At 43.5% G+C, this 17,730-nt stretch overlaps 1 protein-coding gene across 21 annotated transcripts in view; it reads left to right on the top strand.

Moving 5' to 3' along the window:
- Window positions 1-11,948: 11,948 nt before the first annotated feature.
- The window catches only part of AFDN (afadin, adherens junction formation factor), a 115,249-nt gene continuing 109,467 nt past the window's right edge, over window positions 11,949-17,730 (top strand). For 7 of the 21 annotated variants that reach the window (XM_066315822.1, XM_066315819.1, XM_066315813.1 and 4 more), the window contains exon 1: window positions 11,950-12,453. In XM_066315822.1, coding sequence (XP_066171919.1) covers window positions 12,343-12,453 — 111 coding nt within the window. In that variant the 5' untranslated portion in view covers window positions 11,950-12,342. Of the gene's footprint in view, window positions 12,454-17,730 lie in introns of all 21 variants that reach the window. The other 14 variants (XM_066315824.1, XM_066315820.1, XM_066315821.1 and 11 more) reach the window with 3 other exon arrangements.

Below are 17,730 nucleotides of genomic sequence, written 5' to 3'. Positions count from 1 at the left end.
TGGATATTCAAATTGTATCAGATAGGATCAAGATCTCCCTCACCAGTAGGTGAATTTCCTTCTGTCCTGTGTAAGGAGTAGCACAGGAATTTGTTCAGGAACATGACATCATTAGGTACTTCAGTGCAGGAACAAGACAAGTGCCAAAACAGGGTAGATTGGAGCACAGCTGTGAAAGTGTCAAGCAATGGAGGATCCACCATAGCATGACAAGACACTCTGGAACATGCATCTGTGTCTTCTCCTCGTCCTCATTGTTTACCTATGTGTGTGCCATGCTCATCCTATAAGAAAACATAGTATAATAAATGTGGTGGATTGATCATCCTGAGTTTTTACCCAGCATTCTCTCCCTAGGAAGAGCCAGGAAAAGGATATTTGCTGCAGCTGACACTACTCTGAGGGACTGGGTGTCCCTCAGCTCCCAGGTACATAGTAGCAGTGAGCTTGAAGCGCATCATCTGCCCCTACCTGGCATGCACCGGGCTCCTTTGCCCACTCCAGCCCCATGGGGGCCAGAGACAGCACACGATGAACATCAGAAACAGTGACAGAAACACCTTGCTCCAGGGTGTGGGACTTTCACACACAGGGTGTGGGGTCTGGCACGGGACAAGACTTGAGGTCTGTAATATGGAAAGGATTTCCTGCTGTTGCTTCTAAATTGAGGAAGAGAATAATTTCCAGGGGTTGATTCTGAACAGTGAGGAGAGAATCTTGTCCTGAAGTGCCCTTTTATGAATGAGAGCCTCTATTAAACAACAGAGAAGTTGCAGTGAGTGTGGCTTTCCCAGCCTCTGTGAGCATCTTGTTATCAGCTGGAGAAGTCTTTGAAGATTCTAATTAAGGTCTGACTTCACCTAAATATCTGTAGTCAGGAAAGACATGTAAGCATAGCATGAGCTGAATTACATTCTTCAAAAGAGTAACTCAGCAAATATATAACTGTCTTCTAGAATGGGCAAGGCTAGGCAAAGAAATGCAAGTAAAAGAAAGAAGGAAGGAAGGAAGGAGAAAAACAGAACAGAAAAAATGGAAAAGGTAGAGTGGAAAGAGGAACTTCTAAAATGGACAAGGTCTTATTTTATTCTACCCTCATCCTTTCCCTGTGCATCGATTACAGGTTCAGTGTTGCTTTGGTTTTATCACTGACCATTAAGTGTTCCAAATCACTTCGCAAAAAGTCTTGAACCACAAATGAGCCTCAATTTTGAATCACTACACTCACTAGTAAATCCATTTATATCAGGGGCTAAAGATCATAGTGGCTTTGCTTGAAAAACATGACATCAATAGCAAGAAGGTGATTATAACGTGTTAGGCTGGGTTCTTAACTACTTAATTCAGTTTGGGTCTGGTGTAATTTTATTTTTCCACCACTGGTGTGGAACCTAGAATAGCCCTTTAAAATCTCCTCTGAAGTTAATCCAACAGGCTGCTGTACAGATATGAAAGCAAGGCTGGGCAGCTGCAGTCACTTTAAGATGTTTCTTAATGAAAATAATTATATTTAAAAGGAATAATACTTTCTGAGGACTGGGTTTTTTTCTCTGCTCAGTCTAATGGAGCCTCTTGAGCTCAAGACATTATTATATATGACAGTATGAAATTGCTATTTTCTTTTAAATCTGTTACACTTTTTTACTCTTGTTGAAATGCTGAAGGCTGTAACACTGATATATCTGCTTCCCAGGGACAAATGCAAGTAACTAGGACTTTGAAACATTTTGTAAATATTTCTGAAAGTACATTTAATACCCCTACATAATTTTTCTCCTTTTTGAAAAGTATATGCTGTAGCTTGTTCAGAGACAGAAACCCCCAAACTGGCCACTGAGCAAAGCTGTGGTTCATAGGAATTTTTAACCATGTCCTGTCTGACCTGCACTATTGTGTTTAACAATAACAGAACAGACTATAATCTTTAACAATAGGAGAGTTATCATATATATACACACAGTCTTCAGACCCATTACAAGCAATCTGTGATTCACTGCAAAGAGCCACCACTGCTTTCTTTAAGGATGTTTTAGCATTTCCTCCATAAAAAACCCACCAGATCATTAGGACAGAACTTTAGACCATCCCTGATGTACCCTAATGAATCACTTCTTGGCCTAAAAGCTTGATGTGGGAAAAAAACCCCAACATGGTATCTATTTATTTCCATTTAGAAAGATTTGTGAGTGATTAGAAGCTTCTTTGCACCTTCAGACATCACAGGATTGGTTTCATGGAATAAAATTAGTTGTATTACTGCAGACAGAATTTATTTCTCCTTAAAGTATTTTAAGTTTTTTGAAGAGACATATGTGTAGAAAGAATGCTACTGTGCACATGAAGGAATGTTGCTTTAATATGCACTTCTTAAAATTAATTTGCTAATGTTTTGTATTCTCAAATGAAACAATACAATACTGGAAGTTCAGGGAGAACTTGATATGAGAAGTACAGCCTGATATATGCAGAGTTAACCTTTGTACCAGGAGGCCGTAGAGATCGTGGTCTGTGCTCCAACTCCTACAGCCATATATATAAACTGTTGTTCTGCTGGATGCTAGTATGTTCCCTCTGAAAAGTCAAAAAGTTTTCTGAAAAGTCAAAAATGTGCTTGCAAGTGCACTGAACAGCCTTAGTTCTTACTTCTAAGGTAGAAAAAACCGTGTTAAGATGAGAGAGGGGGTTGTCTGTTTAGCTTATTAGAAAGATGATAAACTGATGTCTCTTTAAACCAGCAGGTAAGATACGAGTGTCTTAAAAGAGAGAAAACAGAATGTACCAAAGGGCCATTCAACAAAACAGTGAAGCGTGGCAAGTATTAGCACCTGGAAGTTGGATTTGGGCACATTGGATACGGCACATCTCTCAGCAGCAAGAATGATTAATGGCTAGAACAAACCCCATGAGGTTCTTTATCCTCTGTCTCTTACCATCTTGAGTTCAAGCTGTTATGAAAGATGGGACTTCACCAAATGTAAGTCACTGAATTACTCTAAAGACCAGTTGAATTGAATTCTACAGTTTGCATTAAACAAGCCAGAACAAATCTGCTGCTCATTCTCCCTTATACGGATGAGTTTTCCCATTGCTCCCTCTGCACAGTGGCACTTGTGCCACAGTCCATGCCTGCAGCAGAGCATTTTATATATATTATGTCTCCTTAGCAGATGAAGCTTACTTAGTCCATTGTAAATCAAAAGTTATAGTGAGAAGGAGCTGTAATCTTTTCATACTGCCTTCTCACAAGATGATGTCAGATTAAGGTCGATAACTGCAGGGAAATCCAGCATAGGCTTGGGCCTTCAAAACACCCTACTCACACTGAACTGCCCATATCTTGGGATGACACCACACTGCCCTAGCTGTAAAATGCTGCTAGCAGCATACCCTGGCAGCAGAGAGGTTTACCAGACCAACCCCTTGGCTCAGCATCGTGCTCAGTGAGGTTTAAGGAGCTCCCTGCTGCCACAGCATCCTTGCTAGCAACGGCGCAGAACACAGGGCAGTGAGCACAGCATTGATGGGCCCAGAGCAGCTAGTCACCGTGCCTTGGGGCCAGGATTGAGCAGGCAGAGCCCCTGGAAGGGAAAACCCACAGCCTGGCAGCATTGCCCAGCTTCAGAGCAGTGCCTCCAGACACTGGTGATTTGTCACACTAAGCAGTTTACATCCATCTGCCATAACCATGTCAGGCAAAGCAATTTTGTAGAGCCTTTCTGTTGCATTCCCATATTTGGATAGCTGCTATTGGGAGGCAAAGGACACATTTTTCAAGCCTTGTGGTCTAAATTTGTAAATGAAGACTTGAAGGTGCCTTTGATGACTGGGAATTTATTACATTTTGGAAAACAGGTCATTAATCTAGGCGCCTATTTCTGTGCATGTGTTTCTAACTTTAGTCATTCAGCAAGAAAGTAGTATCTTCCCATTTTGAAATGTAGGAGTAATGTAATTCAGGAGATCCTTCACTTACAGAGCTGTACTCCTCCATAATCTTTGTCTGCAATCATCTTTGAATTCTTGATTTCTCATTTGATTGGCCTGCAGGGTTGGATCTGAATAAACTTCCTTGGGATATATGCCTTGGAAACGGTACTTTCTTTGTGTCAGATCTACTTCAAATTCTACTGTCTATGGTGTGGTTTTCTTTTTTGTCTGGTAACATCTAAATACACTTTTACAATGTGAAAACAATGTAGGGACAAATTTTGCACTTAGAAAAACTACATTTGGGAAAGATTTTCTGGGAGGTGTTGACCCTGAAGGTGCTTACAAGGTAGAGTATGCTGTCTTCAGGATTTGCTTAAGCCAATAAATTCCATAGTGTCTTGCTGGATAACATTAAGTAAGGACACTCTTACACATTTCTTAGCTGACCTATGAGTGTCATTAACAGCAAGGTGTAGCTGCTATTGTGTCACATGACTGTTCTGGCCAGGAGATGGTCTGATTTTTCCATTCCCTGTTATTGTACAAAATTGCACTCATGGGAGAGAGAGCCAAGGATACAAAATGCTTTTGTATATTTTGATTATACCAGGGTCTGCTAGTCCCATTTTCTTTCCAGCAAGCTTTAATATTAATCACATGGAGATGCAACCTTCCCCTGCTATTTTGAGCTGTTCTGTGCATATGCACAAAAAATTGGTCCCTGCCTCAAACCAATACGCAAATCCCAGCACAAACCAAAACACTGTAACATATAAAGGAATATAATGACCAAACAGAAACGGGAGAGATGTGGAAAACAGGATAAAAATGTGAGGCTTGTGGTTAACATAGCAAACAGAGGTCACACCACACCAAGAGCATTATCCATATGCTAGTACTTGACAAGCTTCACAACTGCAGTGAATTAGGAAGGTGTGAAGGAAGTACCTTTGTGATTTTGCCTGAGTGTCTTCCCACAATAAAGGAGTGGCATGGGATAAAGGTGAGGGCGTCTGACCAAAAAAAAAAAAAAAAAAAGGAGGAAAAAAAAAAAAAAAAAAGAAAAAGCAATAAAAACAAAGCACAACCTCATATTACAGGTTGATCTCACAGAGAAGAGATTATTTCTAAGTGTAATTATCGCGTATTCCTGTGCTGGCAGATGCGGTCTTGAGCACAGACATCATAGAAAGCTGTCTAGGAGGTGAGATAGAAAAGAATTTCAGCTGGATAAGTTTAGCCACCTGAAAAGGACATGCTTTAAAATGTAGCCCAGGTAGCTCCATTTCTGCAATGTATATCTACTTCTTAATATGCTCCTCCATGGCTATTTCCTTCTTTACCCAGTTGGGCAGGGGTGAGCTGTGACAACTGTAAATTGAAACTCAGCTTCTTCATTGAGTTTGAGACATTTGGTGTAACACAGATGGAGAGACTCATCTCCATGTAAAGGAGATGACCAATACAGTTGTACCATACCTGACAGAAAAATAGCATAATTGGCTAAAGCAATACATGGCTTGGAGGTGAAGCCTATGCCAAAATCAACAGACTAAAGCTCTGAGGAAGATGGGGGATTACCCAGCAGAATTATCCTCAAAGGAGGATTCGTCTTACTTCTCTGTAGCCTTCTAAAATTATGGTTTAGTCCTGTAACAAGATAGGTGTCAATTGCTGTCTGCATTACCTATACAGGAGCCTATACTTACCCTCTTGTAACTTCTAGATAATTTAGGTTAGCTAATATAAATCTTACTCCAGGTTTCTACATAGGAGTTCCCTGGTGCTTTCTGCTACTTTTCATTTGTACATACAAACTCCACTTCTATTCCATACTTGTTCAGGATGAACAAAAATGTAGAAGCATTACTGTGGAGAACTTGTAGAGGAGAAGACTGACTTTTTTTTTCTTTCATTTCACGGGTTTACATTAATATTTTCACTTACAAGCTTCCTGAAGTATTTGTTTTAAGGCTGAAGCTCTCCACATACAGAACTCACGCACATTATATGAGTTAAAAGAATGGCAGCTGCTGGACCATAGAATATCCATTACATTTTCAGCTCACTGGATATTTCTACAAGAAAATCCTTTTGGTGCTTTTGGACTTGTTCTAAAAAGGTGAAATAAAAACAAAAACACCAAGAGCCAAGAGCATGCTGACCCAATTTGCTCCCAAATCAAACTTTTCTAAAAAAAGCTGCTCAGATGTGGCCAAATTACTTCTGACAATAAGCGAAATGTACATAGGAGTTATAGCTATCATATGAGTGTGAAGGAAGATTAAAATTAATGCTCTTTTAATTTTCTATACATGTATGCTTTGAAAGGTGTTATTTTTTCAGTCAAGTAATTACAGGGTGGAGAGAATGTGAGGCCAATGGCAGGAGGTTAATTACATGACCAAACACCCACTACATCTTGCTCAAAGAGCCCTGAAATGATTAACACATGGTTGTAACTAATAGCCTAGTCTGGACTGCTGGTTGGAGGACTACCCTCAGCTTAAAAGAAATGTGTAACTTCTACCTTCTTTACTATTTAAAAAAAAATAATGCTGTATACCACAGAGAGATAAATTAAATTTCTGGAGACATGATATGTCAGTTTATTTACACGGTCCACTTGAGAATTTTACATAGACTCTATTTCTTATGGCCAGCTGATTTCTCATCTTCTTTCACAACAAAGCAGTTGGTAAGAAAATACTTTAAAGTAGAGATCTGTAAAAAACCAAAAACTATCAGAAAGCTTTTTTCATACCTGCAGCAGCTCTGAACTTCACTTCAACTGATTTCATTTAAGATTATATTGGATAAGGCCAGGTGATATCATCTGATCATCCAATGTGTACACCAGTCATCAAATTCCTCCTCTATACTTCTGCTTTGAGAAAAGCACGCCCTGTATGTAAAGAGTTTTCAAGAAAAAAACATTCAATGTTTATCTGAAAATGAATTCAGCAGATATTGCAGTATTAGGATAACACTTAGTGCTAATGTGTTACTGGGACTGGACTCTCTTCCCATGCGCTTCTGATTTCCAGGAGCTGCTCACCTGAGGACAAACACACATCTTGCTGAAGTCCACATGAATGCCCATGTGCTACAAGACAGTCTGACTCTCATCCACCTTGCTGAACACGGATCACAGCACAGTTCAGTAAAGACAGTACAAAGGCTGTCTGTGCTCTGAACCTACAAACACAGGTATGCCTGAGACACCATCCGGCAGAGGACCCTGTGTTGAAGCCAGGTGCATAAGAAGAGCTTCCAGGCTCTTCCTCTACTGCTATATCATGCCCAGGGCCATTTCAGCATCCAGATCCACTCCTTCATGCCCGACTATCTGTAAGTTAAGTGGATAGCAATGTCTGGCTGTGAAATGCATAGCTCATAGACAACTCCTGGGCACGGTCTAGGAAAGAGCATGTGCCAGCAACCACTCCAGCAGGCAATATGCATGCTGCCACTATGTTTTAGAGCTTAAATAATTTTAAACCATGGAGGTGGTCAAGCTAGGTCCGTTGGCTGTAGGGCTAGAGAAAGGTGATTACATTGCCTATTTTATTAGTACAAATATAACTCCAGAAGTTTTGATCCAGGAAGTGTTTATTAATAAATTACTTTGAAAGATTTATACATAATAAAAGTGAAGCAGCTTCCTTAATGGAAGTCTCTTGACGGTTTTTGTAATTCATCTATACATAAACTAAAAAGTAAGATACATTTATTAAGATAGCTGCCATTTTATACAGTTCTTCCCCCTCCCTAAAAATAGAGCAAGGATAATTGAACTGAAAAACTGAGAAGATTTCCAGAACCCAATTACATAACTTGCCACACTTCCTCTGTTTTCCCCTTTTACTCGTATTTCAAAGAGGTCAAGGTTTTTAAATATAGGCTTCTGCCTTAAAACAGTAAGAAAAGCAGGAACCAAACACATAGTAAAGATTTTTCATGTAACATGAATTTGCTCATGTAGTCTGCATATACTATGTTTACCAATTTGGGTATGAAATTGATACTTTGATGTACAAGTGTGTGCAATTCCTGTAGGTGAGATAATGGGGCATTTCAAAAAAACTTCTTTTCTCTTCCTGATTAATGTGTGCTTATAGTGTCCAAAGCTGCAATCCTTATTCTAGATAATTTATTTTCCTCAGTGGGTCTGTCATCCATGTAGAGACTGCAGTTTGATGACCCAGGTTTGTTAATGTTGCTCTAACATAAGGTTTTGCATTGCATTATGCAAAGTTACAGCTCTGGTACCTCTGCCCTCAAAATACACACACACTTGGGAAGCCATGAGAAGGGTTACTTTAATAATTTCAGCCTTACATATGAATTTACAGCCTTCAGTAGTTTGCTGACTTACACAGCATGGCACTATACATCAGATGCATGCTGCCTTGGAGAATGAATGCTGCATTCTGGCAACCATATGGGCAGCTGGCAAACAGCCAGGAGACCAGCAGAGCATGACCCTACCTTCATGCAAACCTTTCCTATGCAAGAGAGCTGTTTGCATGGACTGCACTAACCAGGGAGCAGAAATAAAAGGATCCTGTACATGGTTGTAGCTCACAACCATCAGATCCCGCAGGGGCCGATGTGAGCCGATGTGATTAATGAGAGGAGCTGCACAGACAGCACACAGACCCTTGTGGCAGCTAATCACATGGGCACTTGTGACTTTGTGATGTCCAGGGAATGAAGAGGGTGGCAAAGGCTTCCTTGTGTATCTGTGTTTCTTCTTTATGGTTTTCTCTTCCAGTTGGTGCTTTCACCTGTGACAAAATTTAGCTTGCAGGCTCTACAGGGAAGGGCATTTATCTTATTTGTTCTGTAAAATGCATATTATATATTGAGTGCTGAACAAACAAGCAGAATAATGGCTTACAGTAGCTTAGTTATCTTTAGCACCTTGAAAAAAAACACTGTTCAGCAAGAAAAGAAATTTAAAAAAAAATACCATCACTTGCAAGGGAAGCAGGTTTTGTTTCCCATTCTTTTGCTTCACTTACCCTATTATTTCTTATCTAGTGTGTGATCTTCTAAAGACTTAAATCTAACTCTGCCACCAGCTTCAGTGGAAACACCTGCAGGAATGATAGCCTGAATTCAAAACTCCTCAAATAGGATTGTCTTCTCACTGTGTAAATGATAAAAATCTCATAAAGAATAGAGGTAAATTTAATTTAATGGTTTCAAAAAACTTTATGCATTAACTTACATGGAAGATGCCTTGATGATAGTCAAACACACAATCCTGTTTATAATGCATTTTATACATATAATACATATAATGCTTTCCATTCATAAGTATCTCTAAATTTTTTTACAACTGTTCACAGGAATCATGTCACTCTCCAGGCTTTACAGCAGCTGTTTTACTTCTCATTGCAATGGCCCTATGAAAAGAAATAGGGATTGCAAGTGAAACAGCACACATTTTCCACTGTAAACTAGCTTGTACACTGTAATTTCATGCTTTAGTTTCCTGCACACTTGCTTTTCCAAGGAAATCAGGGCTTATGTTTTATCTTCCACAGTACAGTCTCCGTATGCTGGTCCTGCTGGTTCGTTCAGACATCTACATTTTTGTCTACACTAGTATTTTTCTTAAATCCTGATTCTGTACTAAAGATGCTGTCATTTGACTGTTGATGGCAACAGCTTGTTCAACAGGTACAAGCAGGCCTGGTTTCTTTCAGTGCTGCTTCAGCACTGACCAGCTCATGGCAGAATTTATCAGCAGCACAGTTGCTGCTGCTGTCTGACCAGCAGTAGTATTCCCATTGCTCCTGCTGCACAGAAGTAAGTACACATTGTAGTCATTTGGGATTTCTGAGAAGTGACATCTAAACATTATTAGCCTGCTCCAATTCTGCTCAGTTTGAGGGATTTGTTTGTATCCAGGCTGGAGTCTAGCTATGGTTTAGAAACGCTGACTAGACACAACTAAAATAGAAATAAATGAATTCTCAGCTAATTATATATATCGTGTGGGTCCAGTGCAGTGATAATTTCATTCCTGGCATTTGAAAACCCAGGCATGCCAGCAACGCTAAATTAACTACTTTCAGTAGCCAGTTTTCCCAGAGAAACCACCTCTTTTCCACAGGAAAACCAATTCTGTCTTTGTAGGTTGAAAGAGCAAAACGTTGATCTGTGCACACTTTGTGCCTATGTCTCCTTAGTACCTAATCCTGAAGCAATATCGCCACTGTTTCTCACCCTGTGGATTGAACCAACCCATTTCACCAATATGCAGACAGAACCAAGCACAGAAACCAGCACAACATTCTGCAAATGTCATCTGTGACAGAGCACACAGATATCTGCCTTGGGTGGTGAGCTATCACATCACAGATATTACATGGTTTCTGGCAGGCATTGCAAAACAGCCAATGTTATCAGGTAGCACGCACTGGATTTGGAGAAAAAATCAGCCTATTTTCCCTTCTCCTTTTATGCAACAAGAGTTATGTTTGATTTTTTCCTTTTCTCTACACTTGACATCTAAAAGGAATACAGTACAGCTTTAGAATGATGGCACTACAAGAACTTGAGGTTTTGTGTGTCCCCCCACCCCAGTTAAGTTCTCCAAGGGCTCTCAGACAGGCTTTCAACATCTCCCAAAGTCTGGGACCCAAGGAATGGAATCCCTTCCTTCCTTGGAACTGGAAAGCCTGAATATGGCACAGTTACATATGTAGGGCAAAAGTATAACTGACCTTCACCTGTAAAACCAGAACTTCTGCTAGTTACACAGGTGCTGTGCTACTGGGTAACAACAATAATTTCATTGCTTAATGTAGACAAGGCCTCTGAGGAATCTCCTTCTTTAAATAACCCAGCCAAATCAAAACTTCATCAGCAAAACTCACTCCTCTGAGCTCCTTCAGCAAAGAGGAACTTGAAGTACACTGCCAGGTATGCTAAGAGGAAACAGTATTAACCTTTTTAACCACCCGACGAAACCAAAAAAGATACACACTTGGACAACCGAGTTCAAACAGGATTGCTCAAGTACTGAGTCTCAGAGGATGCCCAATGCACAATAAATATGACTGCTGAACTATCAGGATCATCTTCCACTATTACTTACTTCTGCGGGTTAAGAAACAAAGCCAAACCCCCAGAGCTGGACTGAATTCCAACACAATGGGTGATGCCTCTTAGGGCCAACTGACACGTTTTGTCAGAAACCACAGAAAAATGACGCGTCTAAAATCCATTAAAACGTATCTGATGCTTTAACTTCTTATCAGGTTCATCTCAAGCTGTGGAAATTTCTGTCAATACAGCCTTTTCAGACAATTCCTTACACGCGGCACTCCCAACGCACTCCACAACCATTATCAAACGCAGCAGAGACGGGAGCAGCAGCGGAGCGCGGCTCCCCTGGCTGCGCCGGGAGATGCCAAGGCACCGCGGCGACCCTGGGGCCGCAGGGCGAGGGGGCGGCCTTGACCTGGAGCCGCCCGCGGGCCGTGCGCTGACCTCCGCCCGCGGGCAGGGCGGGCCGGGCCGCCACATTCCCGCCCGCCTTCGTGCGGGGAAAGCCACGGCGGGGCCGCGCCGGGATCCGCCCGCAGGGTCTTTGTTCCCGCGGCCGCGGCGGCTCTTTGTCGGTGCCACGGCCCGGCCGCGGGCCCCGCGCTAAGGCGGCACCCAAGGCTCCCGCCGCTTCTCCCGCGGGGCCTCCGGCCGGCATCGCGCTCCCCGCCGGGCCGCGCTGCCCCCGCCGCCGCGCGTCCCCGGCCGCCGTGCGGGGACTCCCGCTGCACCTGGCCGCGCCTCGCCTCGCCCCGCCCCGGCCCCCGCCGGGCCCCGGCCGCCTCCCCAGGCTGCGGGAGCGGGAGGGGAAAGCGGGCACGGAGGGCACTCTCCGGAGGCGCGCGCCGGAGGAGGCGACGGCCGCCGGGAGCGCGCGCAGGCGCGCACACGCCCGGGAAGGGGGAGGAGGCGGGCGGGCGGCCGGGCGGGGGCGCGCACGGCCGGTGTGTGAGGGAGAGAGCGAGGGGAGGGCGATCCCGGGGCGGAGAAAGGCGGCGGCAGCGGCGGCTTCGCTCGGCTCAGGGCAGGCGAGCGGCCACAGGCGCTGCCGAGCCGGGAGGTACGGCGGCCGCTGCCGACTCGGGGCATCCTTCCTCTTCCTCCCCGCCCCCCGCCCGCCCTTCCCCCTTCTCTTTCTCTGCTTCTCCACTGTCCGCCGGGGCCGATCGCTGTCGGCGGCACGATCCCGGGGCGTTTCCGCGGCGCCCGAGCCGGCAGCGGCCGCGGGGAGAGCCGGTCCCTCCCCTCTCCGGCCGAGACTGAGGGACCCCCCGCTCCGTCCGGGGCTCGGCTGAGAGGGCCTGGCCCCGGCCCCGGCTCGGCTCCCCGGCGGCGGGCTCGGCGAGGATGTCGGGCGGCGGCGGCAGCCGGGAGGAGGAGCGGCGCAAACTCGCCGACATCATCAACCACTGGAACGCGAACCGGCTGGACCTGTTCGAGATCAGCGACCCCACCGAGGTGAGCGACCCCGGCGAGGGCCTCCCGCCCGGCCGGCCCGGTGAGACGCCGCGCCCGGGCCAGGCCGCGCCCCGCGGCAGCCGGGCCCCCGCGCCGCCCCCCGCCCCGGCCGGGGCTCGGGCACGGGCTCCCCCGCGCTGGCCGCGGCTCCGTTTCTCGGTGCGGGGCGAGGGACGGGCCCCTCGCCGTGTCCGCGGGAAGGCAGGTTGCAGCGGCCGGGGAGAGGAAGGGAGCGAAGGGCCAGAGCCCTCCCCTCCTCCCTCTCTTCCCTCCCGCAGGCACATGCCGGCCTGACCCTGCGGGACAGGCGGCTCCGGGGCAGGGGAGAAGCCCGCTGGGAGGTGCAGGTGGCGAAAGGAGGCGGGCAAGGGCGAGAATAGTGGAGCTGCCCCAGTCCCGAGCCCGACACCGGGTACCTCCTGTGGGCTTTTTTTTGTCTGTCTGTGACTTTAACAGTACCGACAGGCGTTGGTGGAGGAGGATTGAAAATCCCGGTACTGTGCGCTTTTTTTTTCGTTGTTGTTGCTGGCTTGTTTGTTTCTTTAAATATTCGTCTTTGTGCAGAAGGCGCCTGTTAAAAAGCAACCTGCCGCTTATGGTCCGGCGGCTCTTCGGGCTGCTGGTGCAATCCCCGGAGTGGCTTTCCCAGGGCGTGACGGACGGAGCGCCTTGGCTCTCCGAGCCTGCAGGCTGCCAGCCCGCCGCCTAAAGTAAATACCAGGAGCAGGTTCCTAGACTCGAGTTCACATGTTGTACTGGAAAAACACAGCGGGTAATTTCTGCCTCATGAAAGTGGGTGTTTCTGATGGCCGAGAGAGGCTGGGGTTTGTCCTTTATTTAAAAAAAAATAAAAATGTAGTAGCCAAACCACACCCTCCCGCTGCCCCTTGTCGTGTTCCCTTTGGCTGGATCGTGCTGCGCGTCTGGTTTGAAAGCGGCGAAGGGGGGGTAGGGGGAGGGCAGGTTACAGCCCTGTTGGTGTGTGACAGCGGGCTCCCTGCTCAGAGGGTGGAGGCTGATCATGTGCGTGTTCCCGGGGAAAAGGAGGAAATTCACACTTGCTCTTGGCCTGGCCCTGGTTGTTTATTAACAGAAGCCTCTGAGAATCACGTTGGCTTGGTCTTGGAGCTGGCTCCTGTTTCTGCACTCAGGTGCTGACTGCTAGCAGAGCCACGAAAAAGTGTTGAAAGCAGTTCTAAGATTAGGAACTACGACACCTTCGGGTATTTTCAGTTCTGCTCATTGCAGAGAGTTTCTTCAGCACATAGATGACGGTTTTCTGTCATTATTCCCTACATCTTGCAAGATTTATCGTAATTAGTTCCTTGATTGCATTGCTTAGGTTTTAACAGTATCATTGTTGGTTGACAGTCACTGTCTCAAAAAAGTGGGCTGAGGCCAGTGTCAAGAAGCCTTCATGATTGTGTTCAAGAACATAGCACTGTCTTTTTGGAATGGCAGGCTGAGTGCTAATTGCCTGTGACTGAACTTTTTGTCATATTAATGTGTTTGTCCATTCCCAGTACCTTTTAACTCCAGCCTGTCTTCTTCACGTTTATGGCAGACTGTGCTCCTGTGGTTTTGTTAGTAAGTAGTTTAACAAATCATACTTTCTTTAGGTCAGCCATGCCTATTTATTATCATAGTTAACTAGAGTTTGCACAGAAGTCACCAGCTTCATTATAGTTATCACTGAAAGGAAAAATAATTTTGCTTGCATTCACTCCACACTTGTGCAGTTAAGCCTCTGACCCTGTGTAAGAGCATACTCAGCACTGTCAGTGATGACACTTCAGTTGAACTACTGAAGGTAAAGAAATGAAGTGCATGCATAATATCCTTGAATTTATGAGCCCTTTAGCCTTCTCGTTCTAAAAGCATTTGATAAGGCTGCAGGTGTGTTTGCACCAAACTGGCAGCAGGTAACAATTTTGTAGATAAAGTTTATTTTCCTTCCAAATAATTGCACTTTCGAATGTTCACGTTTATTTTCAGTCTTACCCTGAGCTGACACAGATTTGGCAATATTTTCTACTCAGATGATGGTGTGATTCCCATTTGTACTGTTTGTCAGCTTAGATGAAAGCCCTTTTACTAGACTGCTTGAGAACTGACAATCCTCTGTTGTTTCCCTGTTTTTCCAGGTTCGGCTTGACCATAAGGCACATCTTGCTTTTTGTAGAGACTGCAGCAAGTGTGGCATCTGGGGAGATGGAGTAACTTGGATATGACTTTTTGCTCAATGTGTGCCTGAGCTGGGTCAAACTGAATCATTTTAAGCTATCCAGACATAGTGTTGGCCGGCTGGGTGAACTTTGTAGCCCAAACTGCAGGCTGTCATCCAGGAGCTGCTGGCTGGATGTATCAGTAGAGTTGATGCCTTGTAGTGATCCTTCAGGCATTTCCTCAATGAAAATAACCTGGTTTAAGTGACTTGTCTCGTAACTTTCCTATGTTAGAGAGAAGGATCTTCCAGAGGGGGTAATTACAGGCTTAATTACAGTGGGGTTCAGAGAGGTTTATATTTTCGGTAAAGCAAAGGAAAAGTGAAATCTAATGTAAATTGACTGGAGTTCTGAAATAGATTATGCAGTGACAGTGAAAGGAATTGACATGTGACCTGCTGATGTGCCTTGGTATTAGTTTGGAAGGTCTCATTCTTTGGTGAGATACAGTTGTTCCAACTCCGTTAGATCCTCTTCACTTTACTGCAGTGTGTGAAATGGAACTTTGTGCTGAAGGTTGGGCAGTATTTTGAAAGTAGTTCAAATGTGTGGGATTTTTTTCAGAGAAGTGGTTCCTGAAATTAATCTGTTTGAATTCCTGTTAATATTTTATCGAGTGGACTAGTTCTAAGGGATTAGAAATCTACTTGTTTACTTACCTCTTGTGTGAGACTTCAGGAACAAATTGTTGAGGTATGTAGGACATTGAAGAGCAAGAGCCTTGGATAGGGCATGTTGAATTCTGTTACTGACTTTTTCTTAACTTCTCTTTGACTCTAGTAGTTAACTAAGTCCTTCAGAGCTGCTTTCCCCCAGCAAAACAGAAATGAAAACTTTGCTGTTGCATGCTTAAAGCTGCAGCTTCTCTCCTGTATCACCTGTTAGGAAAGCTGAAGACTTCTTGGGAGTGAGAGTTTCATATCTCCACTTGCTCTCACTGAAGTAATTTGTGGACTCATGCTTGAGAGCAAAGTGGTAATTTTAAATTTATTAGGTGTTTAGCTATTTGAAACATTGTTGCTGTTCTGAGAGATCTGTTAATTTGCATTATTTTACTCTGAAATTTTCTTTTTTTTTTTTTATTCAGAAAGTAGATCAGAGAAGCTCTATGGCTCGAGCAGCTTATAAATGAACCAAACCAAAACTGCATTTACTAGCAGAGGTGTATATGATAATGTTTCAGGAGTGCTGCTAGGTACAGACCCTTGCTAAAGACCTCTGTAATATTGGTCATCATTTAATACTTGATTAAGCTTTACTGTATCTACTTCAACCTATGAGGCAGCTGCTCACTTTGGCAAGTCTGAAAAAAATGCTGGACTTTTTGGGGGAAGGTGGCATGAATCATGTTTTTGTTTGTAGATAAATGAACAGATTCAAAATGAAGCAGAATGTTAACCCTTTTCTTCAGTTTTCCCTTTCTCTTGTTCCAAGCATTACCAAGTTTTGTGGATGCTTTTTCCTTTTTTTTTTTCCTTTTAATTTTTTTTTTTTTTTTGGGTCAGGCATAGAATCACAGTAAAGAGACTTAGAAAAGACTCAGACCTTTTGCAGTAGGAGATAAAATGGTTTGATCTTGATTTAAGTCTTGGGCTTAAAGCACCCAAAGTTTTCAAAAAGGAGTAAATTTGAATGAATGGTTTTGTAATAAGTGCATAGAGTTGTTTGGAAACTTGTAGATAGGAAATGATTTGCATTTATACAGTTTAGCTTTTTTAACCTCCTCCTTTAATAAAAGTGCTAAGTGGAGTTGATACATGGCTGTTTTGGATGAGAGGAAGGAATGGAGGGGTGCTGTAGACTATGCATTTATCACTGTTCAAGTGCATCTAATAAAATGCCAGGTTATGAACTGGGTGTTACAATTTTTGTTGATGACAAAATAAGGTTTCATCTTTAATGTATGCTTGCATAGCTGGATATGAGAGGAAAAGAAGTGGTGTGTTTTTTCTAAACGTGGTCTGTGGGCTAGGAATGTAAATTGCATTTAAATCTTTTGAGACAAAACACTTTTTTAGAACAAGTGGGGGTTTTTTATAACAATTGCCCAAGGGCTGAGGGATTGTTGTCAGAAACATTGATCTGTTGTAGTTTTGTTTTCTGATGGAGAATGTTGTTCTAGACTAATACACCTCTCTGTTAGCAAAAGTAGAAAGGTGTAATTGAAAAGCTTAGAGAAATAACATGCTTTGCATTAAAGAATAACTCCTGAGAGTTTGACTTTAAAGTGGCCATCATTTTAAAAAAAAGAAGGAATTTCAAAAGTCTTCATGGCTGTTTGATTATTTTTTGTCTGTAGAAACTAATGTAGTGTTAGCAACAAGGTATTAGAAATGACCCTTCAGAACGTGGGTGGGGCCTTTTTTTTTTTTTCCGAGTTGCTTTGTTTTGGCTTATTTAATATTGACTTCCCTTGTGTTGTCTTATATACCTTTGGTCTATAAGTATGTTTGATATTGTTTTCTTTGGCTTTAAGTACAAGTAAGGAATCTATTAACAGAAAATGTTGCACAGTACACTGTGTGGCAGGATATTGGAATTTTTTTCTTCACTTTTTGGGTTCAGATCTGATTCTGTTTCATTAAGCATCACAGAGAAGACTGGTATATGACATAAGCTTATAGCCTTTTAGTGGTAGTTAATGCAAGCTTGTTGTTTAAATCTAGTTAAAGCAATAAGAAATGGGAATTTTTAGGTTTTAACCCTCCTGCTGTTTATCTGCATGGTTACTCACTCACCCATAAAAAGATCTCACCCTTTTAAGAATCTGGCTCTGAGGCTTTTTTAAGACCTGTTTTTAAAATTGGTAACCTATTGTGTTGTGGGTGATAGTAGTAGTGGAAATGCAAGTCTGCAGCTGAGGAAACACGATCTAAATAGTAGAAATGCTTGTGCTGTCTCCACTAGTTGGATTCTACCACTTTCAGTAGTTTTAGCAAGTGCAGCTCTTCATACTGTATAGATCTCAAGAAACTGGTAGTATATCTGAAAATAGTGTCCTGTTTAATTTCCCAAATCTGTGGTGTGAAAAATAAACTCTTTGCAACAAATG

Source organism: Sylvia atricapilla, chromosome 3, assembly GCF_009819655.1.
Source record: "Sylvia atricapilla isolate bSylAtr1 chromosome 3, bSylAtr1.pri, whole genome shotgun sequence".
In the NCBI taxonomy this organism is placed as follows: Eukaryota; Metazoa; Chordata; class Aves; order Passeriformes; family Sylviidae; genus Sylvia; species Sylvia atricapilla.
The sequence above is the reverse complement of the archived record's forward strand: the minus strand, read 5'-3'. Positions and strand labels throughout refer to the sequence as shown.